This window comes from Saccopteryx leptura, chromosome 1 (assembly GCF_036850995.1).
Source record: "Saccopteryx leptura isolate mSacLep1 chromosome 1, mSacLep1_pri_phased_curated, whole genome shotgun sequence".
Classification (NCBI taxonomy): Eukaryota; Metazoa; Chordata; class Mammalia; order Chiroptera; family Emballonuridae; genus Saccopteryx; species Saccopteryx leptura.
The window spans coordinates 269268807-269294993 of NC_089503.1; the positions used below are offsets into that span (position 1 = coordinate 269268807).

At 48.2% G+C, this 26187-nt stretch overlaps 1 protein-coding gene and 1 non-coding gene across 3 annotated transcripts in view; both read right to left on the reverse strand.

The window, feature by feature from the left end:
* Positions 1–26187, reverse strand: part of ADAMTS2 (ADAM metallopeptidase with thrombospondin type 1 motif 2) — a 220750-nt gene that overhangs the window by 81747 nt on the left and 112816 nt on the right. For both annotated transcript variants that reach the window (XM_066352718.1, XM_066352712.1), the window contains exon 4: positions 4465–4667. In XM_066352718.1, the coding sequence (XP_066208815.1) occupies positions 4465–4667 (203 nt within the window). The remainder of the gene's footprint in view (positions 1–4464; positions 4668–26187) is intronic.
* Positions 3306–3491, reverse strand: LOC136390071 (U2 spliceosomal RNA). Its single transcript, XR_010748581.1, has one exon. It is a non-coding gene; the product is annotated as a U2 spliceosomal RNA (small nuclear RNA).

The following is a 26187-nucleotide window of genomic DNA, read 5'->3' on the forward strand; positions in this document are numbered from 1 at the left end:
CCTGCCCCATCTTGGAGCTGCATCTACTGGGACATGTGGCTTACAAGGTCACTGTGGCAGGTGAAAGGAAGCGAGGGAGGGAACGCTAGTTCTTAACTGCCTTGGCCAAAAGTGACACATGTCACTTCCTAGCATGCAGCTCCAAATTAAGTGCAAGGGAGGCTGGGAAACAGAAGGGAGGAAGGGAGCACATGGATATTTGATGGACCTGATCTATCCGTATCACACCAGGACCCACACTGCAGCCCAGGTTCTGCACAGAGAGATCCCAAAGGGAGTCTTACAGGAAGTGCCATGCTGAGAGACACAGGGAACCAAAGCAGCAGACAGCTTCCAGGGTCCAGCGACACCTGCATCCGGTCCGCCTGGGCCTCTCCTCCTCCTTGCACCTTGCACTCCCAGGGGCCCTTCCATAGAGACCTGCACCAGAGCCTCCTACTCCCAGAGCCTCCATGGCCTTCCTCAGGGGACAGACTGTGGCCACCCAGACCTGGTCCCAGAGTCTTGGCTGCTAGAAGCACTTCCCCCCTGGTCTTGGCTGTCCTCACAGCTGGTCAGATGCCTCACTTGGAATTTAGTCTGGGCTGGCTACCCCCACGTCAGTCCTCCATGGTGTTGCTTTGGACCCAATGCCGGGAAGCACGGTAACTGGCTTCCAGGGCTCAGCCACACCTGCATCCAGCCCTCGTAGGCCTCCCTTCCTCTATAAAGGCCTGCTCTTTATAGAGGAGAGGAAGATGTGCTCTGGCCAGACCTCCTAGTGCCACTCAGAATGCTGGTTGTAGCTCCAGGTGAGCCAGTGCCTTCAGGGCCTCAAGGTCCCCTCACTCAGGCTGCCCATGTTGCTGTTGAGCACCATGTGCCTTGTCATCTTCAGAGGAAGGGCACAGCAGGTGGTCTCATTGTGTACAAATCTTCCAGGATTGCATTGTTCAATATGGCAGCCAGTAGCACACTAATAATGTAAATGTAAACGCAAATGAAAATTAATTACAAATATTAAATTGCCCATTAGGATGTCTACCGTCAAAGGTGACAAGTGTGGAGAAGTTGGAACCCTTGTGCCTTATTGGTAAAAATGTAAAATGGTGCAGATGCTGTAGGAAACAGTGTAGAGGGTTCTCAAAAAATTAAAAAGAGATTTACTCTGTGATCCAGTAATCCCACTTTTGGAATATAGACATAAAAGAACTTAAAGCAGGGACTGAAAAAGACAGACACTGTACACCCAGGTTCATAGCAGCATATTCACCACACCCTAAAGGTGGGAGCAACCCAAGTGTCCACTAACAGATGGCGGATACACAAAGGTGGTCCATCCAATGATAGAGTCTTATTCAGCTTTAGAAAGGATGGAAATCCTGACACCTACTTACAACATGGATGAACCTTGGAGACATTGTGCTCAGTGAAGTAAGCCAGTCACAAAAGAACAACTGTTGTGTGATTCCACTTATATGGTGTCCTTATAGTAGTAAAATTTAGAGAAGACAGGCAGTGGAATGGTGGCTCCCAGGGACTGGGGGGAGTTAGTGTATGATGGAGAACGAGTTTCAGTGTTGCAAGATAAAAAGACTTTTGGAGGTTGATGGTGCAGATTGTTGCATAATAATATAAAAGTACTTAAAAATTTTTTTTTTTATTCAGTGAGAGGAGGGGAGGCAGAGAGACAGACTCCCGCATGTTTCCCAATTAAGATCCACCTGGCAAATCCACTAGGGGGTGATGCTCTGCCCATCTGGGGCATTGCTCCATTGCTCAGCAACCGAGCTCTTCTTAGCACCTGAGGCAGAGGCCATGGAGCCATACTCGGCGCCCGGGGCCAACTTTCTTCTATCGAGCCATGGCTGCAGGAAAGGAAGAGAGAGAGAGAAAGAGAGGGAGAGAAAGAGAGAAGCAAGAGGGGAAGGCACGGAGAAACAGATGGGCACTTCTGTGTGACCTGACCAGGAATTGAACCTGGAACATCCACATACCAGGCTGACGCTCTACCACTGAGCCAACTGGTCAGGGCCCATAGATGTACTTAATACCACTAAACTGTACACTTAAAAATGGTGGATACAGTACATTTCTTGTTACATGTATTTTATCAGAATTTTTAAAAATTTAAAATAAAATGACAATTTTATTGGAAAAAATAAATTAAAAATCCAGTTCCATCATACCAGCCACATTTCAAGTGCTCAAGGCTGGAGTGGCTTCTAAGTGGTCAGGGCAGAAAGAGAGCAGTCCCTGCCTCATAGAAAGCTCTGGAAGGGCATCCTTCTCATGTATTCACAATTCCTCTTTCTCGCTTCTCCACAAGACCACCAAAGGGCTCTGTGTGTCTTAGATCAACACCCCCGGGACTCTCTCTTAGGGGTGCAGAGCCTTAGAGGGTGTTGCCAGGGCAACACATGCCCCAAGTACCATCTCATCTCCTTCTAGCACACTGCGCTCATGCTGAGAGATGGAGCTCAGATCTCCCTGCCAGGTTGCCCTGCTAGGACTGTCCTCCTGGTCTTTGCTTCTGTAGAGCCATGTGCCGTGCCTGGGACTAGCACACTTCCAGTGAACACCTGAGACAAAGAAAAAGACATGGCCCAACAAACTCGTGCTTAGCGCCTTGATTTATCTCTTAAAATAATTTTTTGTTATGATAAAATTTGCTTCAATTTAAGAATTTTTATATTTCTCATGTTTTTTCAAGTAATAAACCAAATCATCCCATTATCCAAAAACTGAGGTACAGTTGGATCGTGAGGGCATAAATCAGTGGTAGTCAACCTGGTCCCTACTGCCCACTAGTGGGCGTTCCAGCTTTCATGGTGGGCGGCAGCGGAGCAACCAAAGTATAAATCAAAAGGTAGATTTAACTATAGTAAGTTGTTTTATAAAGATTTATTCTGCCAAACTTAGCGAAAATCCGACATAAAGTACTTGGTCAGTAATTATTATTATATGCTTTAACTTGTTGTAACTCTGCTTTATAAATTTTATAAAGTAAAGTCACTTCCCTACTTTATAAATCACCATTGCTGTGGAACCGGTGGACTGTTAGGAACAGAGATACAAAAGTGGGCGGTAGGTATAAAAAGGTTGACTACCCCTGGTGTAAATGAATAAACTGAAGTTAATTGGCAAAACTAAGAGAAAGTTCTAGACTTCCTCCTACAGGCAGGAGGTATGTGTGACAGAGGGACCTCCATTGTGGGAAAAGGTGGATTTGCTCCCCCAGCCTCAGGAAGAATTCACCAGGGATACTTACAACCTCAGAGTCCTGGGTATGCTTCTCAAGGATAGTGCTAGATGTGCATGCTGTCAATGATTTAAGTATCGTCACCATCATGATAGCAAAACCACATTTTATGTAGTAACTCAAAGGCCCATTCACCCCTACTGTCTCATTTAATCCTCACGGCAACCCCTGAGATAGAAATTACTGACCCATTTTAAACTGATAAGAACAGATACTACACTTGATCTTAGCTAAAAGGCCGAGAAGTGATACTGACCCATTTTAAAGATGAGAAAACCAAGGCTCATAAGACTGGGGTAGACAGCTCTGCAGCTTTCCAATTCCCCAGCTTTGAGCTCCCCTGCTCACTTCTAGCCCCCTGCAAGCGCCTGCTTCCTTCCATAAATCTGCCCCCACCTCCAAGTTCCTACACACAGGAAGTGCCCTGCTCCTCCCTCCCACCCCAACTCTCCTAGCTGGGCTCAGCGAAGCTTACTGCTGCTCTCCAAGCTCGCACTGTGAAGGCTGGATGCCCCACATCCTCACGAACACCTCGACCAGGCATCAGGCCAAGAGAGGAAGGCTCTGCAGGAAGGCTGAGCCTTCTACTGGCCAGTCAGGCAGCCTCCCTGAGCACGGTGCTGGGCCTGGAAGGCAGGGCCCACTCCTCAATCTCTCCTGCTGAGGAGACAAGGGGCAAGTGCCTTGCCATACTCTGGAGGCTTACGTGGCACACAGACTCCGCAGTACACAGCCCAGTTGCTCAGGGAGAAATGGGTCCCCTCTTAAAGCGTCAATCCCTCTGACCAATCAGGAGAAGGCTGGATGGGTATCAGTCTTTCTGTCCCCTCTTGGACATACACCGCTCTCCCTTTATCTCTTTACATTTTGCTTTTAGGTACCTTTATGTAAAGTAAGGTTTTGTTTGTAAATAATTTTAAGTTTTAAAAAGTTAATCAATTTATAGGCAAATACACAATCCAGGTACAGTGAGGGTATGGCAAAAATCAAGAAAGCTGGAGTTTGGTAAAAATTGTCTGTGTAAACAGCTTTGCCAAGTCAGAGTCACCCCCCACCCCCCATTTACAGATGAGAAAATAGAAGTTCAGTGTGGCCAATGGGAAGGTCACTTTTTCTCACCTGTGGCCCCAGAGAGCCTCCTGGTAGCCACATCACTCACCCCCAAGTCCACTGGGCAACCACAGAGAGCACCTGTGCCCTTCAGCCCACCTGCACCCACTTACAATGTTCATGAGTGTGAGCAGGTACTTCTGCACGTGTTCCTTGCCGTGGAACTGGACCACAGAGTCATCCACACCCAGCAGGACCTCGATGTTGTAGTCGTCGTCGTCAGTGTATCTGCGTGCCCTGTGCCTTGAGCTGTTGACCTGTTCCTCCAGGATGCCCAGGGTATGGCTGAGGCTGTCCAGGCTGCCTGGGGAGGCCCCTGGAAAGACACAGGACACAGTGTGCAGGAGCAGCCCGGGCTCACCAAGGATATAGCAGTAGCACCACTCAAGTGCTGCTTGGCACCTGCCCGGTACCAGATTGGTCATCATCTTGTTGAAAACTTACAGAAAACAGAGGACATTCTTGTCCCAGTTTACAAAAGCACAAACTGAGTTTCAGAGAGGGCAATAGTGAAGTGCCAAGTCAGCTCAGACCCAGCAGTATATGCAAACCAGCTCCTTGGCCATCACACCCAGTGAGGAATGAAGGGGCTGGGAAGCTGGGCTGCCCAGCCAGGAGTGGGTGTAGGCAGAGCCAGATTCTTCCACCCATTCACACACTCAACACTTGAGAAGGGGTGCCCAGGTGCCAAAGAGCTGGTCTCCCAAGTATGGCTACCCTGTTAAAAGTGGAGAAACTGAGGCCAGCCTGGCTGAGGTATGTCCCACAATGTCCCCTCAGGCACTTCCTTTTCAGAATGTCCTGCTCAGTCCTCCACTGGGGCAAGGCCCTTCATCTCTGCAGCCAAGTCTACCTGCCTCTACTCCATGGCCAAGATCCACCCCCATCCCTGGCCGCCCCTCCCCAGGTGAACTATGCGTGCAGGAGTCAGGACAAGCCCTTCTTATGACAACTCCCTCAGTCTTCCCGGCTAGGATCTTATCTTTAGCCCTCACATGCTCGACACCTGGCCCAGGATGGGGAAGTGAGGCCTAAGAGACTACAGATAAGAGGTCTAGGGGCCTGGAGTGCCATCAGGCCCAGGATCCCAGAATGCTGTCCCACCACGTGAACAGAAGACAGCTGGCCCTCATTTCTCTTCTCCTTTCCCACTGGGCTCAGATCCCACCCCGGACTGGTCCCTGACCCCATAGTCTTGCTTTTCCTTGGCATTCCCTGAGTGTGTGCATGCGGATTTTCAGAGACTTCTACCCTTGGGGGGACCTTGGACCTCAGGTCATCATGACATCACCAACCCAGGGCACAGTGTCCAGGCCCTGCAGACCACGCAGCTAAAGATGGGGCTGAGAGCCCAGCTCAGCTGTCCATACCTCTGCAGACCCCCTCTCTCCAGAAAAATTCTTCTTACTTGGCCCCAGAGCCTTTTGTCTGCTGCCTCTCCATACAGGGATAGGAACTCTCTGTACATCATAGTGCAGCGTAGCCACCCATGGACAGGCTGCGCAGCCTGCCACGGGGTCCTGCTGCACCACTCAGCCCTGTGCAGATGTCCCTCCACCCAGTTCTGACAACGGGCCTCTTTGGTGTGTGTTGTCATACCCATTTCATAGACAAGAGGATGGATGGAGCCTCCGGCGTGTCTGACTCTCAGTCAGGGGCTCCCACTTTTGCACCTGCTGTGTGTTAGCTTTGAGGCACAAATTTGCAACTGGGCTATAATTGCAGAGACCGAGTGACATCAGAGAAATGGTGCCGTGAGGAGCGCGACCGACAAATCTCCCCCAAATTTCAACAAGTTCATCAACCAGAGACAGAAAAATCTATCCTTGGAGCGTATGGGAGTTCCACACACTGAAGGCAAAGGTAGGATTGAGCAAAAAATTGACTAAATATATAATCAACCCTGAAGGAAATAAGTCGGACAAAGGAACACTCTGCCTTCCTCACTAACCTGAGCAAAGGCTGCTTTCACTTGGAACTGAGAGTTGGGGGGAGGGCTAAGGGTGTGGAGGAAGCTAGGCTGTGGCACGGACATTCGTTCAAGCCAAGGAAAGAGTGTGCCTGTGGTGAATAAGCCCACGCGAGCAAACACCTGCCTCGCAAGCAGCAGCTGCCAGCGGGGCGTGGGGAGTGCGCCAAAGCGAAGTTCCCTTGCCCAAGCTTCTCTAGGCGGGCAGGGCGCCTCACCCAGCCATTCAAGCTAACAATCAAGCATCAGGGGAGGGGCGCGCGGGTAGCTTGCAGTCCTTTCTGGAGCAGATCGGTGGATCCAATCGCTGAAATTAGCTTAACCCACAATCTGCTCACCTCCCAACTGACCTACACGGCTCTAACTGACAAGATCTCTCTCAGTTCAGCGATCTAAGACAAGAGGCCGTGATATCTTTTAGTGCCTCTTGCTAAAGGGGTGGGGGCAACTTCTGATTGGCAGAGCTTTCATACTCAGGGATATATGCTAAAAAGAGGAACTTGGCAGATGTTAAGACCTCCTGTACTGCATGCAGCGACTAGGGCATCTTCTTCCCAGCCAAAACAGGTTACAAAGTGCGGAAAACCTGGGGAGAGTGGTCCCACAGAGTGCTAGGCATGCAAAACAGGCCTGGAGGCTCATAGAAAGTCACCTTGAGAGCAATTGGCTCCCAGCCCCACCTGATTATGCTGGCGGCTCTGACTGCCAGAGCCTTACCCAGAGCCCTGCGTTGAGTGGGGATAGAGTGGGAATTTGTCAGCTCTTTGAGCCTCTTACTTCCCAGGCAGAGGCAGCAGCAGCCTCATTGCTGGATCATCAGGCTGCTAATTCAGGAAGGAGAGACTAGGAGAGAGGCTCCAGGAAAACGGACTCTCTCATTGGTGGAGCCTGCAAATGCTAACAAGCCTTGACTACCAATGAGACTGAAGCCTAATACATGACATCGCCGTAGAGTCTCATCAACTGCAAATCTCTACCTAAACGTGCCACAGGGGCAGAGCCTGGGGTACAGAGTCACCGACCAGGAAGTGGGAGAGGAAAGAAAAAGGAAGAAGTTAATCTCTCAAAATCAAGAAAAATCCACAAACTTTATAACTTGTTCCACTATTTTTTTGTTTCTTTCATCTTCTTGCCTTTATTATTATTATTTCTATTTCCTCCACCTTGGTCCTTTTATCCTCTGCCCATCTTATTCTTTCCTCTTCTTGAACTACACTACCCATAAGTGTTACATTTTATTTCTTTTCTTCTTCCTTACTCTCCATGAGGGTTACACTCCAAAACCCTTAACTCTCTCTTTTTGTTTTTTTCTTTTTTCTTCTTTTCCTTTTCCCCTTTTTCTTATTTCTCCTTCTCTATTAGTTTCTTCTTTACTCTTTTTACTTTTCCTCTCATTCAATCCTCAATCACGAACAAATTATTTAATGCGGGACTCAAGTTTTTTTTGTGTGGCATTTTGGGTGCTTTTTACTTTGCTTTTTTTTTCTTTTTTTTTTTAAATACTTTTTATTTTATTTATTCATTTTTTTAGAAAGGAGAGAGAGAGGGAGAGAGAGAAAGGGGGAGGAGCAGGAAGCATCAACTGTCATATATGCCTTGACCAGGCAAGCCCAGGGTTTCGAACCAGTGACCTCAGCATTTCCAGGTCGACACTTTATCCACTGCGCCACCATAAGTCAGGCTTACTTCGCTTTTTAACTCATTAGCATTCCTTCCAACCCAGGATCTCCATTCTATTTAATTTTTGCTCCACTTAATACAATAGTTATTTTTTTTTCTTTTTCCTGTTTCCCTCTTATCCCTCTCATTATATCTCTTAGTCGACCATCACTTACAAGCAAATCATTTTGTACTTGACCCAAATTTTTTTCTTTTTTGCATTTGTGGGTCCCTACTTCCTTTTTTGCCCCTTGAACACTTCCCCCCAACTTAGGCCCTCCATTTTAGGTAGTTTTTGTTCCATTTATCATAATATAATTCACAGTTCATCATGATATTTTCCTAAGGAGGAGGGGAGAGGAAGGGAAGAGAAGAAAGAAAGGGGGGGGAATAATAAATTATTATTGGTTTTATTCTGTTTTTTTTTCCCAAAATTTTTTCCATTTTTTTAAATTTTTTATTCTTTATTCTCATTAGTGCTATCAACAAGACCACCCTCAGATGCCATTAAGAAAAAGGAAATCTAATATCATGAATACAAAAGATAGAGAAGTAGCACAGATAAATGTGGAAAAATCTATGGAGAAAAAATTTAATATATTGGAAACCTTGGAGCTAAATGACAGAGAATTTAAAATAGAAATCCTAAAAATACTCAAAGATATACAAGAAAACACAGAAAGGCAATTTAGGGAGCTCAGAAAACAACTCAACGAACACAAAGAATATATTACCAAGGAAATTGAAACTATAAAAACAAATCAAACAGAGATGAAAAACTCAATTCATGAACTGAAAAACAAGGTAACAAGATTAGCTAATAGAACAAGCCAGATAGAAGGTAAGATTAGTGACATAGAAGACAAGCAACTTCAGGCACAACAAAGAGAAGAAGAGAGAGATTCAAAAATTAAAAAAAAATGAGAAAGCCCTATAGGAATTGTCTGACTCCATCAAAAAGAATAACATAAGAATAATAGGTATATCAGAGGGAAAAGAGAGAGAAAATTGAATGGAGAATATATTCAAACAAATAATAGACGAGAACTTCCCAAAGCTGTGGGAAGAACTAAAGCCTCACATTCAAGAAGCAAACAGAACACCGAGTTTTCTTAAACACAACAAACCTACTCCAAGGCACATCATAATGAAAATGGCACAAACCAATGACAAAGAAAAAATTCTCAAGGCAGCCAGAAAAGAAGAATACAACATATAAAGGAAGGACTATTAGATTATCATCAGATTTCTCAGCAGAAACTCTACAAGCTAGAAGAGAGTGGACCCCAATATTTAAAGCCATGAAAGAGAGGAAATTTCAGCCAAGAATACTATACCCATCAAAACTATCCTTCAAATACGAAGGAGAAATAAAAACATTCACAAATACAGAAAAGATGAGGGAATTTATCATCAGAAAACCCCCACTCCAGGAAATACTAAAGGGGGTTTTCCAACCAGATTCAAAGAACAAAACAAAACAAAACCACAAGTAAAAGCTCCACCAAGAACACAATAAAGCCAAATTTAAACGGTGACAACAAAAGCAAAAAAAGGGGAGAGGATGGAGATTAACAGTAGCAAAAGATGATAAAGTGCAGAAACACTCATAAGATAGGGTACTACAATGAAAATGGTGGGTACCCTTTTCATTACTTAATGGTAATCGCCCTTGAAAAAACCACCACAGAAGCACATGACTTAAAAAAGGTAGCAACAGAGGAAAGAAGTATGGAATACAACCAAACAAAAACAAATGATAGAAAAACAAAAGAGTAGAATCAAACAAGATACAAAACTAACAGAAAGCAATTTATAAAATGGCAATAGGGAACCCACAAGTGTCAATAATTACACTAAATGTTAATGGATTAAACCAAGGAGCACCAAAATATATAAGACAGCTACTTATTGACCTTAAAACAAAAATTGAAAAAAATACAATCATACTTGGAGACCTCAATACAATGCTGACGGCTCTAGATCGGACATCCAAACAGAGAATCAATAAAGATATATTGGCCTTAAACAAAACACTAGAGCACCTGGATATGATAGACATCTACAGGACACTTTATCCCAAAGTGACAGAGTATACATTTTTCACTAGTGTACATGGAACATTCTCAAGAATTGACCATATGTTGGGCCACAAAAATAACATCAGAAAATTCAGAAAAATCAAAATTGTACCAAGCATATTTTCTGATCATAAAGACTTGAAACTAGAATTCAACTGCAAAAAATAGGAGAAAACCCCACAGAAATGTGGAAATTAAACAACATACTTTTAAAAAATGAACGGGTCAAAGAAGAAATAAGTGCAGAGATCAAAAGATATATACAGACAAATGAAAATGACAATATGACATATCAGAATCTCTGGGACGCAGCAAAAGCAGTAATAAGAGGGAAGTTCATATCACTTCAGGCCTATATGAACAAACAAGAGAGAGCCCAAGTGAACCACTTAACTTCACACCTTAAGGAACTAGAAAAAGAAGAACAAAGACAACCCAAAACCAGCCGAAGAAAGAAAATAATAAAAATCAGAGCAGAAATAAATGAAATAGAGAACAGAAAAACTATAGAAAAAGTTAATAAAACAAGGAGCTGGTTCTTTGAAAAGATCAACAAAAATGAGAAACCCTTGGCAAGACTCACCAAGGAAAAAAGAGAAAGGACTCATATAAACAAAATCCAAAATGAAAGAGGAGAATCACCACAGATATCATAGATATACAAAGAATTATTGTAGAATACTACGAAAAACTATATGCCACTAAATTCAACAATCTTGAAGAAATGGATAAATTCCTAGAATACAATCTTCCTAGACTGAGTCATGAAGAAACAGAAAGCCTAAACAGACCAATTAGCAGGGAGGAAATAGAAAAAACTATTAAAAACTTCCCCAAAAATAAAAGTCCAGGCCCAGACGGTTATACTAGTGAATTGTATCAAACATTCAAAGAAGACTTGGTTTCTATTCTACTCAAAGTCTTCCAAAAAATTGAAGAAGAAGCAATACTTCCAAACACATTTTATGAGACCAACATAACCTTCATACCAAAACTTGGCAAGGACGGCACAAAAAAAGAAAACTACAGACCAATATCTCTAATGAATACAGATGCTAAAATACTAAACAAAATACTAGCAAATCGAATACAACAACATATTAAAAAAATAATACATCATGATCAAGTGGGATTCATCGCAGAATCTCAAGGACAGTTCAACATACGTTAAACGGTTAACGTAATACACCATATCAACAAAACAAAGAACAAAAACCACATGATCTTATCAATAGATGCAGAAAAGGCATTCGATAAAATACAACACAACTTTATGTTTAAAACACTCAACAAAATGGGTATAGAAGGAAAATATCTCAACATGATAAAGGCCATAGATGATAAACCATCAGCCAACATCATATTAAATAGCATAAAACTGAGGACTTTCCACCTTAAATCAGGAACAAGACAGGGTTGTCCACTCTCTCCACTTTTATTTAATGTGGTGCTAGAAGTTCTGGCCAGAGCAATCAGACAAGAGAAAGAAATAAAAGGCATCCATATTGGAAAAGAAGAAGTAAAGGTATCATTTTTTGCAGATGATATTATCCTATACATCAAAAACCCCAAAGACTTCATCAAAAAGATTACTAGAAACAAGAAAACAAAACAGTAAGGTCGCAGGATACAAAATTAACATACAAAAGTCCACAGCCTTTCTATATGCCAACAATGAAATATTAGAAAACGAACTAAAAAAAATAATCCCCTTCACGATTGCAACAACAAAAAAATAAAATACCTAGGAATAAACATAACAAAGAATATAAAGGATCTATATAATGAAAACTACAAAGCATTGTTAAAGGAAATCATAAAAGATACAATGAGATGGAAAAATATTCCTTGTTCTTGGATAGGAAGAATAAATATAATCAAAATGGCCATATTACCCAAAGCAATTTATAAATTTAATGCAATTCCCATCAAAATTCCTGTCATTTTTTAAAGAAATGGAACAAAAAATCATCAGAGTTATATGGAACTATAAAAAACCCTGAATAGCCAAAGCAATCCTAAGGAAAAAGAATGAAGCTGAGGGCATTACAATACCTGACTTCAAACTATATTATTGGGCCATGACAATCAAAACATGGTATTGGCAGAAAAATAGACATTCAGACCAATGGAACAGAATAGAAAGTCCAGAAATAAAACCATGTATATATGGTCAAATAATTTCCGATAAAGGGGCCAACAACACACAATGGAGAAAAGAAAGCCTCTTCAACAAATGGTGCTGGGAAAACTGGAAAGCCACATGCAAAAGAATGATACTCGACTACAGCTTGTCCCTTTGCACTAAAATTAATTCAAAATGGATCAAAGACCTAAATATAAGACCTGAAACAATAAAGTACATAGAAGAAGACATAGGTTCTAAACTCATGGGCCTTGGTTTTAAAGAGCATTTTATGAATTTGACTCCAAAGGCAAGAGAAGTGAAGGCAAAAATAAATAAATGGGACTACATCAGACTAAGAAGTTTTTGCTCAGCAAGAGAAACTGACAACAAAATAAACAGACAGCCAACTAAATGGAAAATGATATTTTCAAACAACAGCTCAGATAAGGGCGTAATATCCAAAATATACAAAGAACTCATGAAACTCAACAACAAACAAACAAACAATCCAATAAAAAAATGGGAAGAGGACATGAACAGACACTTCTCCCAGGAAGAAATACAAATGGCCAACAGATATATGAAAAGATGCTCATCTTCATTAGTTATTAGAGAAATGCAAATCAAAACTACAATGAGATACCACCTCACTCCTGTTAGATTAGCTATTATCAACAAGACAGCTAACAGCAAATGTTGGAGAGGCTGTGGAGAAAAAGGAACCCTCATTCACTGTTGGTGGGAATGTAAAGTAGTACAACCATTATGGAAGAAAGTATGGTGGTTCCTCAAAAAACTGAAAATAGAACTACCTAATGACCCAGCAATCCCTCTACTGGGTATATAGCCCCAAAACTCAGAAACATTGATACATAAAAACACATGTAGCCCCATGTTCACTGCAGCATTGTTCACAGTGGCCAAGACATGGAAACAACCAAAAAGCCCTTCAATAGAAGACTGGATAAAGAAGATGTGGCACATATACACTATGGAATACTACTCAGCCATGAGAAATGATGATATCGGATCATTTACAAGAAAATGGTGGGATCTTGATAACATTATACGGAGTGAAATAAGTAAATCAGAAAAAACCAAGAACTACATGATTCCATACATTGGTGGGACATAAAGACGAGACTAAGAGTCATGGACAAGAGTGTGGTGGTGGTTACTGGGGTGGGGGGAGGGGGGGCGTGGGAGGGAAGGAGGGAGAGGGGAAGGGGGAGGGGGAGGGGCACAAAGAAAACTAGATAGAAGGTGATGGAGAACAATCTGACTTTGGGTGATGGGTATGCAACGTAAGTGAATGACAAGATAACCTGGACATGTTTTCTTTGAATATATGTACCCTGATTTATTGATGTCACCCCATTAACATTAATAAAAATTTATTTATAAAAAACAAACAAAAAATTGCAGAGACCAAGCAGAAAAAGTGAGGTGCTTGCTGCTCCCTGGTGTTATAAAAAATGAGGTACAGGAGGTGCAGGAGAAGCAGAGTGGGAGCAACACAGAGGAGTCAGTTGGGTCAGGGCTGAGCAGCTACTGGTGTTCATGTATCTCCTGGGGTCCTCATCACCTCCTTTCCCCACCCTGCAGTCTCCTGTGCACAGGGCACATGCACACCCATACTCACATGGTTGGTGCTACCCAGGGCACACACACATGCATGTAGCTGGTGTGCACTGGGCACATGCATACATATTTGAACATTGCTGGTGCTGCCCAGGGCACATGCACACGCACATGAATGTGGCTGAAGCTGTCCAGGGCAGCTTTGGGAGGCAGGCTTGCAACATCTCCATGCAGAGCCAATGTCCTGTTGGGCTTCCTGGAGATAACAGGAACATCTTTCTCACTCCCAGAGGACAGACCGGCTACTTAAATCTGACGGGGGTTTGAGGAATTGCTACTCTATTTTTATACATTTATTTCTTTTCATTTCCAATAAGCAGAGACAGTTCACCTTCAGAACCACCTTGGGAAGCACAAAATGGTAATTTCCACACAACTTTCCACTGGGGAAGAGGCTGGATGTTATCCTCTGCCCATGTTGAGCCAGGGGTGACTGACAAGTGGTCCCTGGGCAAAACCAGCCCAGAAAGACACTTGTTAGGGCCACATGGTGTTTTAAAAATATCTCCCTTGGTTGACAGTATTTCAAAATTGGGAAATTTCTTATTAAACAAAATCTAGACTAGCCCGTTTTCCTGAGGAATTAGGAGATGTAAGTCACAGGACAGGTGGGTGGTTGTGGATTTAACACTGAGCTGTAGAGTGACGGTCACACCTGGAGACATGACACACAGGACCATGGCCCCAGGCCACCTGGCCTGCTGCTTGCCTGGCCCCAAAGACATCAGAGTGCCCCCCACCCCTGCAACTCAGGGAGTCGCATGCAAGTCAGCAGCCTTTCCCGACACTCCCTGTGGGAGACAAGGGGGCTGCCGTCAGGCCAGAGCAGGCCATCCGGGGGTAGTTGCTTCTTCTGAGCAAACACGTTTTTTAATTAACTTGCGTGTTATAGTTCCATCAAAACAATGCTCAGCCTAAGGCTGTTTCTTCCCCCATTTTCCCCACCAGTGTGCATCTCCTAGACTCTAAGGAATCCCACGAGACCTGCAACCAAGGGAGCAATGGTCAGCAGCAGCTTGTCCCAGGCTCACCCCTTGAACCCTGTATCACTGACTCCAATGAGCTAACAGCAGCCCTGCCTAGCCTATTTCTTTCCTATAATGTTTCTAGACAGCCAAACAGCCCCGCCTAGGCTCTCCAGTTGCTTCTCCCTTGTTTAAGCCCTTCCTTGTTTCACTGTCCCCAGTTTTAATAAATGTCTTCTCAAAATAAAACACAAAAACAAAAATGTTTTCTAAACATGCATTAGAAATATCAGATCACCTCAAGCACAATTGTTGTTACAATAATTGTTTTACTCATGATTATTTTGGGGTAACTTGAACCTTATGTTCTAGAATGCCCAACCCCTGTAGAGATGGCCCAGCCCCTGTAGAGATGCTCCAAAGCAGAGGTCAAACTGCAGATGAGGAGAGGAAGACAGGGCCCCTCAGCCCTCCCGGAAGGAAACATCAAGCTCTGCTGTGCAGCCCTTGGAAGCCCTGGTGCTGCCCAGGCCTGGAAGGGTATAGGGAGCAGCCCAGAGGTGACAGAGTTTGCTGAGCCTGGGACCACATGAGGGTTGATGGGGCCCAGGAGACAGGCTGACAACCCACATTGTCAATCTTGCGTGTCTCCTCAGTGTCCTTACTGTTGGTTTGATCCTGAAACCTAAGCTATGCAGCAACCTCCTGGTCCGACCAAGCCTGTCCCTCAAGCCAAGCCCTGCTGCAAGGAACTTGGCCAGTGACAGGCTCCTGCCCAATCCTGGGTGGGCTGCCATGTGATTCCCTGATACCAGCTCTGGCCTTCGAGGCCATCCACCTGCACTGGGTCACCTACATGGTCCCGTGGTGCCTGGGGAGAGGCCTCACTCTCTCTCTTCCTCCTGGGGCTCCTATGGCTCACATCCAGCCTGCTAGCAGGTGGCCTGAGCCCACCCAGTCCTTTGCTCCAGCCCTCATTACTGTTCTAGGCCAGGATAACGAGCTGTCAGTACCGCCCATCTCCTGCCACCCCTTCTGCACTGCCTCCCCCAGGAGAAGTTGCCAGTTCCCCAAGCAGCTGGTCCACGGGAGACAGGGAAGACTGCACCTGGCAGGGGAGGCTCTCTGCGTGGAGGCACCTGTGGCAGGACACTACCTTTTCAGTGGTTAACTATAAAGATTTAAGTTTATTGCGTTCCCTGTGTTTGGGGGATCCTCCTGGAAGGCAGTCGAACTATTTTTGCTCACGTCTCAGGCACAGGATGACAGCAGGAAGCTTCTGAGAGCTGTCTCCCAGTGTTAGTCTGTAGAAATTGAGCAGGTTCCTGAAAGAATTGATTGACATCAGGGAGAGGACAAAGTGAGGGAGCAGAGCTGTGTCCAGGGGATCCCCAGGTGCCTGCCCTCCAGGGGAATGAGCCATTGAGGACAAGCGGACAAGTTTATCCACCACCGCTGGAGGGCAGCATGCTGCCTGCACCCTTCCCCACCATCTGGTATGGGGCGCGGCATGTGCATAGCCTTTCACAGTGACAGAGCCACCCACAGTAGCCATCCAATCCCCACTGTGAGGAGGAGGTCCCATTTTAGTAAAAGAAAGATTAAGTGACTTGGGACAAGCCACATGGCAGACTGGCCCTGGGATTCTGTGCTGTTAACATGGCCGAGTGGGCCTGTAAACTAGCAAACACCAAGGGGCAGTCTGGAGAGACCTAAAACTGGTAGAAACAAGCATGGAGAAGTGAAACCCTGGGGTTCTGAGTCTGGCAGGGCTCAAGGGTGCCTGGTGTTTGCTGACTCTGTGCAACATGCATGCCCAGGCCTTTGTGCACCGGCCTCTTCAACTAGGGTGCCCTTTTCACTGCTGCTGCTGCTGTCCAAATTTAACACCCCTAGCAGGCCGAGCAGGAGCCCCCAAAAGGCCCAGAGAGAAGGAGTCTGCAGTCCTTGCTGTGGAGTCCCACTGACTCCTGCACTGGCCTCCTCCCACAGACAGCTGCACACCTATGGGGGAGGGGCGGTGGAGCCTTGAGAAGCCATTGTATGCTGACCGAAAAACTCCTTTGACATTAATGTGCATGTAAATTGTAAATAGATGATAAAATAATAAAATAGTAAATAAAATTAGTAAATGACAAGGTAGTAATTCAAAACTGGGTGGTTTGTAAATGGTAGAAGTGGAGCAGGTTTAGATGTGGGGGTGAGCTGGCACCAGTTAGTCAATTACTTGCCAGTGCACCTGAGAGCCCATATCCTAAAGACACAGGGTGTCTGTGTCTCCTCCTCGGACAGGTCTTTGCTTCATAGGCCATTTGCATTCCCCTGGATGGGGTGTGCAGACGGGTGTGCCGCCATAGGTCCTTAGGGGGACCTATGGCAGCATAGCTTGGGTAGGTTAGGGGTAGCTGCAGGCAACCTGGGTGTCATCCATGGGCAAGCGGAGAGGTTCAATTTGGTGGGCGCATGCCGCAGAGTGTTAAGAAAGAGGTTAGACATGTGATTTAGTGCCGAATGCAAAAAGTTAAGAAACATTATGAGAGATAAAATACAGCACCATTTATATCAATTAAAAGCACACACTCAAGGAGCAACAGTAGTTTTGCAAAAAATACACACTGACCAAAGGATACCCTCTGGCCTCAAAGCAGTGTGTTCATTGCAGGGGAAAGGGGAGGAGCATGGGTGGATGGTGGAGATGAAGCAATTTCTTCTTTTAATGGTAGGCAACTGCTTAGAGAGAGGAGGGAATAATCAAATCCTACCCTCATGTCTTAAGCAAAAAATTCCAGGTGTACTGGGGGTCTGGGATGATGAAAGAAGTCACAAAAGTGCTAGTAGAAAATGCAGCCAGATGCCTTTTTAGGATCTTGGTGTTGGCTTTGGACCAAGGCCAGTGCACCTTCTGCCCCCCAAGCCCCGCTCCCATGACTGCCCCTGCCTGTGTGCTGTTCTGCGAACCCCAGTATGCAGGCCCTCAAACATTTGGATGACAACACATTGCTCCCCTGCCCCCCAGTGCTCAGACCCCAAAGCTTAAATCCCTACGACCCTTTTGTGCAGAAGGGGTGAGAGACTTAGAGAACTAAACCAAGGTCATGTTCGTTAGTGAAGGGCCAGGCCAGCCAGCCAGCCCAGCTCTCCTGCAACCTTCACAGGCCCCTGCAGGGCGGCAGGCCAGGCCGAGGGGGCCCCGAGTGTAGGCACCAGAAAAGCCTTGAGGAGCACGCTGACCCTCCAGCCAGGGGAGGTAATGCAGAGAAAAGTCATCCCTCCGTGTGTCAGCCACCAGCTGACAGTCCCTCTGCGACAGAAAATTCCTCTACAGATGATCATCGTTAGGATAAAATAAGCTTATGTAGAAGCATAACCGGGATGCAGCAGAAGTTCTGCTCGGAGGCCGGCAGGCACAGAGGCTGTGGGAATGGAGAGCAGAGCTGACCCCGTGGGGCCAGCCTCACAGAGCCCCTTCGGTGAGTTTGATTTAAAAAAGCTCATTAGGGTTATTTCATTTAGCCTTTATAACTTTATTATTGAATTGGAATTAATTTTTGCAATGCAGGCAGATGCAGTTCATCCAGTGTGTGGGTGGAGCGGAGGAGTGGGGAGAGGGCTCCTCGGGCCACAGTACATCACAGCTGTACTGAACCTCAGGCCAGGCTGGGAGACCACTGGTTACCTCGATTCCCAGGCCTGCTTATCTTTCCAACACTTCAGGGAGGATACCGGGCTCTGAAGAAGGGGACAGATGCCACCTGCAGAGTGTACCCTGGGTGGTACACCTGGAGCATCCTGGCCTGTCCCAGCCCAGCTCCCCTGCTGTAGATAAACAGGGCCACCTGTAGCTGAGTCGTCTGGTGACTGCCCATTCTCTGCTGCTGTTCCCTTATTTTCCTTCAGTGGACCTCCCTACCCACTCCCAGGACACATGGCTCAAGGGAAGCCAACTCCACTGACCCTCCCCCCTGCTCCAGGAGGGCCCACCCGGTCCGGGCAGGACCATGAACCCCAATGCCGAGCATTTGTTGGAGTCTGGGAAGACACTCTCTCATCTCTTCTTGTTGTGATAGAGCTAAGCTGGAAAAATGGGAGTCAGGGCTGCCGACTCCCCCATAAGAGGCAGAGCTGAGAGGGGAAGAGAATAGGCGACACTGTTTAGCGCCATGTCCCACTGTGGCTGAAGCAGGTACACTCCTCGTCTTTATATCTCTTTGAATCCATTCATTTGGATTTGACCCTTGCAATCACAAGAGTCCAAATATGAACATGAACATGCGCGCGCGCGCACACACACACACACACACACACACACACACACTCATGCACACTGCTCCATGCTAGATAGTGAGTGCCCTCAGACCCAGGCATCAGATGGTGCCGCTCAGTTCTACTCTGTGCTGGCAGCTCCTGCCTTTGGAGGGAGTCAGTGCTGATGGGTGAGAGAGAAAGCACACTGTGATTTAAGGTATGTGACTGATGGAAAGGGGCCAGGCTCTGGTTTGCCCCCCCCAACTCAGAGGAATCCTTGGAAAGTAAGGGGGCATGCTTGATGCCACTGTGGCCCAGCAGAAGTATTGAGGCCACTGAGGCTGGACCCAAGGCAGAGGGGCCATGCTGAATGACCAGGAGCTCTCCCAGCCTCTCCTGGCTCCATGCATGATACTCACACTGAGCGTTCCAGCACCCCACCTTGCTGCCCCACCCTCTCACAGCGGCCTAATGGCCTGGGCTCCTCCCCACCTGTCCATTCCTCCACATGCTTGTCCCACCTTCCTACTGGTCTCTGAAGCCCATCTGCCTGGGGATATACAAGAGCTCCTTCAGCAACCAAGTCCCTGGGAGCTCCAGGGCTTGTGCACAGGTTGAGTTCTGCCTGGCCAAGCTCCTGTGCACAACCAGTGCATGGCAGGCCACTGAGACCAGACCCAGCCTCTGAGGCACCAAGTTCCTCTGTGGCCCGTTAGCAGGGCAAAGGTGTGCCGTCCCAGGTTACCTCCTCACTGCTGCTCCCCAGCACGCAGCAGCCAGATGGCTGGTACAACGGTGAGAGTGGCAGATCGCTTAATGCAAATATTTACTGTGAACATCAGGACAAAACACAGACACCCAGGGGTCCCAACAGAAGGTAGGATTCCCTAGGACTTTGTTTTGAAGGTGGGGAAGTGGGAAGCTGAGAGGTGGGAGCCCATGCACAGCTTGTAGCAGCATGTCAGGCCAGGGTCCCCATCCCCATCCCTGGACAGCCTCCCAGGTCTCGGTATCTGGAAGACCCTCAGGCACCCCACAGTCAGAATTAAGGACTGAATGTCTCCTCTGCCCACACCCAAGCTTACAGCTGCACCCCCACCTTGGGGCCTGGTACTGCTGTCCACGTAGGCCCACCCCAGGAACAGGGTCTGCTTCTCTTCCAACCCTAAAGTTGTCCCTTACCGTAAGGGTCTCTGAACTTGCCCCAACCCTCTGCCTTTGCCCTAGCTCAAGCCCCATGTGAAATCTGCTCCTCTGAATCCATGCTGCTTAGGATTTCCTCTCAAGTTGCCAGCCTCAGTTTCTCCTATTGGCCCTTCTCCTTCTCAGATGCAAGGTGGGAGAAGCACTGCAGGATGTGGGTCCTGTGCTTTGGGAGGGACCTGGTGCCAATAAGTGGAGGAGGTATGGGACGGTGCCCAACCTGTGCAAGGTCCCACCATCAGGCCACTGGATATACCCAGGTGCTCAGCAGCCCACCTGTGAACCCACCAAGCCACCTTCCCAGAAGGAGAATTCTAGATGTCCTCAGCAGCAGCAAGATGGGGAAAGGCACTTCCTGTTGACAATAAAGATGACCCTAATCACATGGAGTATAGGGTTTATAGGTTTCCCAGGGAACAAGAAAAGACTCCCTGTGTAAAGATGGAAGAACAGGCCCCAGAAGGTCATGTTCCACCCAGGACCTCCCAGCAGTAAGGTGTCTGCCCCCAGGACCTGGCTGCACCCAATGCACCTGGGCCTCGGACGAGCCAGGCCAGCTGCTCTGCTAAGGACGGAAACAGAGAAGTGGGAGAAGTTCTGTGGCAGCACTGAGTAGTCTGAGTGGCTTGGCACCCCAAGGGCCTCGTGCCTTGTGTTGTGTTGTTGGTGTCTTGCTTTGAACTGGACTTTCCAGATGTTCTAAATGGCATGTGTACTGTGCACTGTAAGAGGGGACCCCAAGGGTGCCCTGCACAGCACAGGGCTGAGATGTCTTTCGTATGGCCTCTGCAGGTGTGGGCATGCTCTGGGGGACACACACACAGGCCCTGCTGTGGACCCTGCAGGAGAATGGCACAGGAAGACTCCAAAGGTCCAGGCCGGGCAAGTCTGAGGGGCAAATCTCTGATGGGACACACAGCCCATTGCCTACTACACATGTCCATCCTTGTCCAGAGTCAGATTAAGAAGCAGGAGCGACCAGGACTTCCCCTAGCCCCCACGCCTGAGGGTCAGAAGAGCAGTGAGGCGGCCCTGGGGGACTGGAATCTTTTCACTGACAGTCGGGGACAGCCTTGGGAATCTCCCATGCTCTACTGCTGCTGGGGTGAGTGGGGGGCTTCTTGGAGGTGGGCATTTTGAATCAGCCAAGAGAAGAGCTCTACATGGGATGTTATTCCCCTGAGTCCTGTTGGGCTCAGGAACCTGGCGAGTGTCAGGGACACACTGACCTTTCCTGGTCCTTTCTTTCGCCGTCAGGCCCAGGAGCTGGAGCTGGTGGTGAGCTTCTCTGAGACCCACCTCTCTCAGGAGAGAGGCGCAGTTGTGGGACAGTATTAAGAGACCTCAGCACATCATCCAGTCCTAAAGATACTGCTTATCTTCCTGTGTGAGCTTAGTGGGGTCAAGAGCCTGGAGGCTGTGGGGGCACTGATTAGCCCTCTCCCATGATGTTTCCTGCCTTAGACAGACCACAGCCTGCTGCCACTGAGGAGAAGACATGGAGCCGCCCGACTCCATGGTGACCACGGAGGCACACGCACCATGCTCCCACGTGGCCCCCGGCCCCCTGTCAGAGCACGATGTTTACGGGGTTTAATTTGATCAGCCCCTTTTGGGAAAGGAGGAAATGAAGAGAGCAAATGCTGAACTCTTATAGATTTAATCCATGAGGCCGCCTCACACGGGCCTTTCCTAACAAGGCGGGGGACTGGTGGGGAAGAAATGTGCTTCAAGCCGGGATCCCGTGGCCACCAAGGGCAGCCCCTGCACAGAACGGAGCAGGGCCAGCTCGCCAGACCCCCTGGCTTCCCAGGACACTGCAAAGGCTCTAGGGATAGGACGGGCAGAGACTATAAGCATCACCACACCATGCTCTCTTTTACAAGGTTCGGTTTAGAAACAGATGTACCCTGGTCAGGGGCTGTGCCCACCAGCTGCTGAATGATGGCGCCCCAGCCTGGCCCTGCAGGGGTGCCAGGCCGCCATCAGGATGAGTGTCGTGGACTACATAGGGAGCCCGGCCATGCAGGACTCAGGCTCCTCTAGAGCTGCGGGGGTCTGCTGCTCTCAGCTCCCCCAGCATCAGAGAGGCAGGAAGGCCCTGCATGCCGCAGCCTTGACCACGCCCACCTTGCCTGCTGGCTTGCCCCACCCCTGAAGCTCACACATGCAGCTCTTCAAGGCAGGAACACCCTTCGTGGGGAGCCTGACCTGGCTACCACTGTCTGCCTAACAAATCCTGCTCCTCCTTCAAGGGTCTAGTCTGACCTTCCTCCTGTTTGGTATAGTTCCTGACCACCTGCCTCCACAGGCCCTCCACAAGGCTGAGTTGTGGCTCCTTCCTGGGCTCCCAAAATCTATGTTTTCATTTGTTCTTTCATTAGTCAAGTTTTCCAGCACCTACTACCTGCCTGGCCCAGTGTAGCAGAGCCTGCACTGCAGCTCTCTGGGCTGTGTCACAGCTTTGCTGATGCTCCTACTGGTCCCCCACTCTACTCACATGTGCATGCACAAGCAGACATGCTCATACACATGCATGTACAAGCGCACACACACTTACACACTCACATATACACATAGATACTCATTCACACACACACTCTTCTTATAGAAGACTGAGCCCCCCCCCCCCTCCCTTAAGACTCTCCAGGTGCTCAGACACTTGATAGGACTTGGAAAAAGTAAATCAATAAACTGGGGCCAAAACCACCTGTGGGGTGCATGGAAACAACCGTGACCTTCATATTACCAGTGAGCAAACCGAGGCAGGGAGAGGCTGCTGGGTGGAGGCAGCCAGGGCGGGCCTTTCCCGGGCATGAGAAGTTGTGGGCAGCACATGAAGAGAGCTGCATGAGTTGATTATGAGCTGGAGAATGGGGCAGCAAAGCCCAGGTGACCGTGAGGTTCAGGGTCGGTGGGTGCTGCCCATTCATGCCAGCCTGGCTGCATGCTGGGTGGTTCTGCTATGTACCTCCCTCTCCTCCTGGGAGAGCCATTGCTATAGCTCCAGGAACATCCTGGCAATCTGCTAATGACACCTGACAAAACGCCCTGGGCCAAGCCACAGGCCATGCATCCTACCAAAGTGACACTCCCTGGGACCTTCCTGGTCCTTGAGACCCCTGCTATGCCAGGACACGGCTTCAGTGCCTACAGAGCTGGTGGGTGGTTAGGATAGGCGTGTGTCACAGTGACCTCCTTTTTTCTCTTTGATCCAGACACACCGTGACTCAGCCCTCCAGGAACCCCCATCCCAGGCTGCTCCTGAAATCACCTCCAAGAAGAAAGAATCACTTCAGCTTCCAAAGTCATCCCAGGCAGGGAAAGGGCTGTGGGCAGCTCCTGCTGTCCCCAGTCTGGCCTCCCTCCCTCATGCTCACCTGTCTTCACTCTAATTCCATTTTCTGAACTTTTCTGTCGACATCCTCAGCCTACACCTTCCTGCACCTTGGCACACAACACCATGATTATTTAACTATAGATCTTTCATGGATTTCTTTTTTTGAGAAAGAGAGAGAAAGAGAGAAAGAGAAGTATCAACACATTGTTGCTCTTAGTTGTGTGCCCCCATTGATTACTTCTCTTATGTGTCCTGACCAGGGTTTGAACCAGAGACCTTGGGATTGAGCCAGCAACCCCAGGATTAGACCAGGGACCTCAATGCTCTAGAATAATGCTTTATCCACTGTGCCACCCGGCCAGAGAAGAATTTGTTTTTGACTTTGTTAGAAAGCACTGTAATAAAACCCCTCTGGCCCTGGCCGGTTGGCTCAGCGGTAAAGCGTCGGCCTGGTGTGTGGGGGACCCGGGTTCGATTCCTGGCCAGGGCACATAGGAGAAGTGCCCATTTGCTTCTCCACCCCCCCCTCCTTCCTCTCTGTCTCTCTCTTCCCCTCCCGCAGCCGAGGCTCCATTGGAGCAAAGATGGCCCGGGCACTGGAGATGGCTCCTTGGCCTCTGCCCCAGGCGCTAGAGTGGCTCTGGTCGCTTGCGGCAGAGCGACGCCCCGGAGGGGCAGAGCATCGCCCCCCGGTGGGCAAAGCGTCGCCCCTGGTGGGCGTGCCGGGTAGATCCCGGTCGGGCGCATGCGGGAGTCTGTCTGTCTCTCCCCGTTTCCAGCTTCGGAAAAATACAAATAATAATAATAATAATAATAATAATAATAAAACCCCTCTGGAAGGAAATACACCTTACGGGATTAAGTCGCTTAGCAAGAGGAGGTCCCTATAGGCAGGCAGGGCTGGGAAGAGGCATAGGTGGGCAGGCAGAATGACTAGAAAGTTCAGTCTGGCCCTCTCTGGGTCAGAAAGGCATCATGAATGTTCATCTGGCCCTGGGCACTGAGAGGGAGGTGATGCCAAAATAGTCCCCTGTGCTAATCTGTGACAAGCATGTGTAGATCTCACAGTAGTCACTCACATATGTACCCCAGGGCCTGGCCCTGCAAAGGCCAGAGGGAGACCTAGCCTCAAATAGACACTTGTGACATTATACCCAGGGAGGCATTCACACAGGCATAGAGTGAGGGCAAGGTGGGCAAGGAGCTCTGGCCTGGGATCCCCTCTATGGAGCCCCCACCTTCAGGAACCAGGGACTTGGCTGGCACCCTGGCCCTGTACTGTGTGTGTGCCTGGTACAAGACCTTTTCTTATTTCCCAGACGTACTTAAAATGTAGCACGACTCACCTACCTGTGTGGCACAGTTCTATTGTTTAAGACAGTAGGGCTCTCAAAAAATGAAGGGAGCTAGGCCCCTCTTCACACCCAAGGCTGTGGCTGTGTGCCCTGAACAGGCCCCCAAGGGTGCGTGTACTCACTCAGAGAACCTGGCACTGAGCAGGTGCTGAGTACCAGGCACCACCATTTAGAGGACTGCCCAGCACCTACTCTCTCTTTTACTGGAGCAGCTTCTTATGTTTCCCCCCAGGAATCACTGGTCCCCAGGTACACACACCTCTCCCCTAGCCAATCAGCCCTGCCCTCACCAAACATGAATCTTGAGCTAGGTAGGTCAGAAGAGGAAAAAGCTATGGGGCCTCCAATACCCACTCACAGCTGTCCAGCCCTTCCTGGTGCTGGGATCCCTGAAGCCCTGGGTTCAAGGCCCTTTCCCAGACCAGCCTCTACCTCCCCACCAGCTCTGCGGGTGTCCTACTATTCTCCTAGTGAACAATCAATTGAGATAACTCACTACCTTCGGACCAGCCTATTCTCCTAGTGATTCTGCCCTGGCTTAGGGCAGCCAGACTCCTCTCATGCTGTCTACTAGCAGAGGATCCTCCCTGACACAGGTGAACCCTACAGGCACCCAGACACATCACCATCCCAGGCCCAGGCCCCCCAGGGCTCAACCCTTACTCTGCAGGGGATTCTGGAGGCGCTGAGTCACATGGTCAGGTGAGAAGCCCCCAGGTGGCTGCCAGGTCTGCAATGAATAAGCTCAAAGAGGGGGCAAGACCAACTCCTTAGGAAACAGAACCCAGGAGACTCACCACTACCCTCTCCCTGTCTGTATTCACTATAGAGGGCTGCGCACCTGCAAGCCTTATGCTCACTCTCCTCTCTCCCTGCTCTGCACTTGCTGCCTTTACCTCCATGACATGCAGACTGACCAGTGCCTGCCCATTTGCAGCTTACACGTGCTCCAGGGTTCCCCACCCACCACCCGGCTGCTGGTTGCCTGAAATGGTCCCTGGGTGACCATGAGCACCTCCATGCAAACAAGCCCCCCCCCAAATTTGTCACCTTTCTCTACCACAATCCCAGGAGGCGTCACTGGTCTACCCATAACCCTTCCACATGCAAGGAGTTGTCCAGTTCGGGCCCATTCCCCCTGTTCTTCGAATCTGCTCCCTCTCCTCTGTTCATTAGATCACACCTTGTCACCGAAGCAGTCTCCTCACAGACCACACCATGGCAGCCCTGCAGTGGCTCCCCTGGGCTCA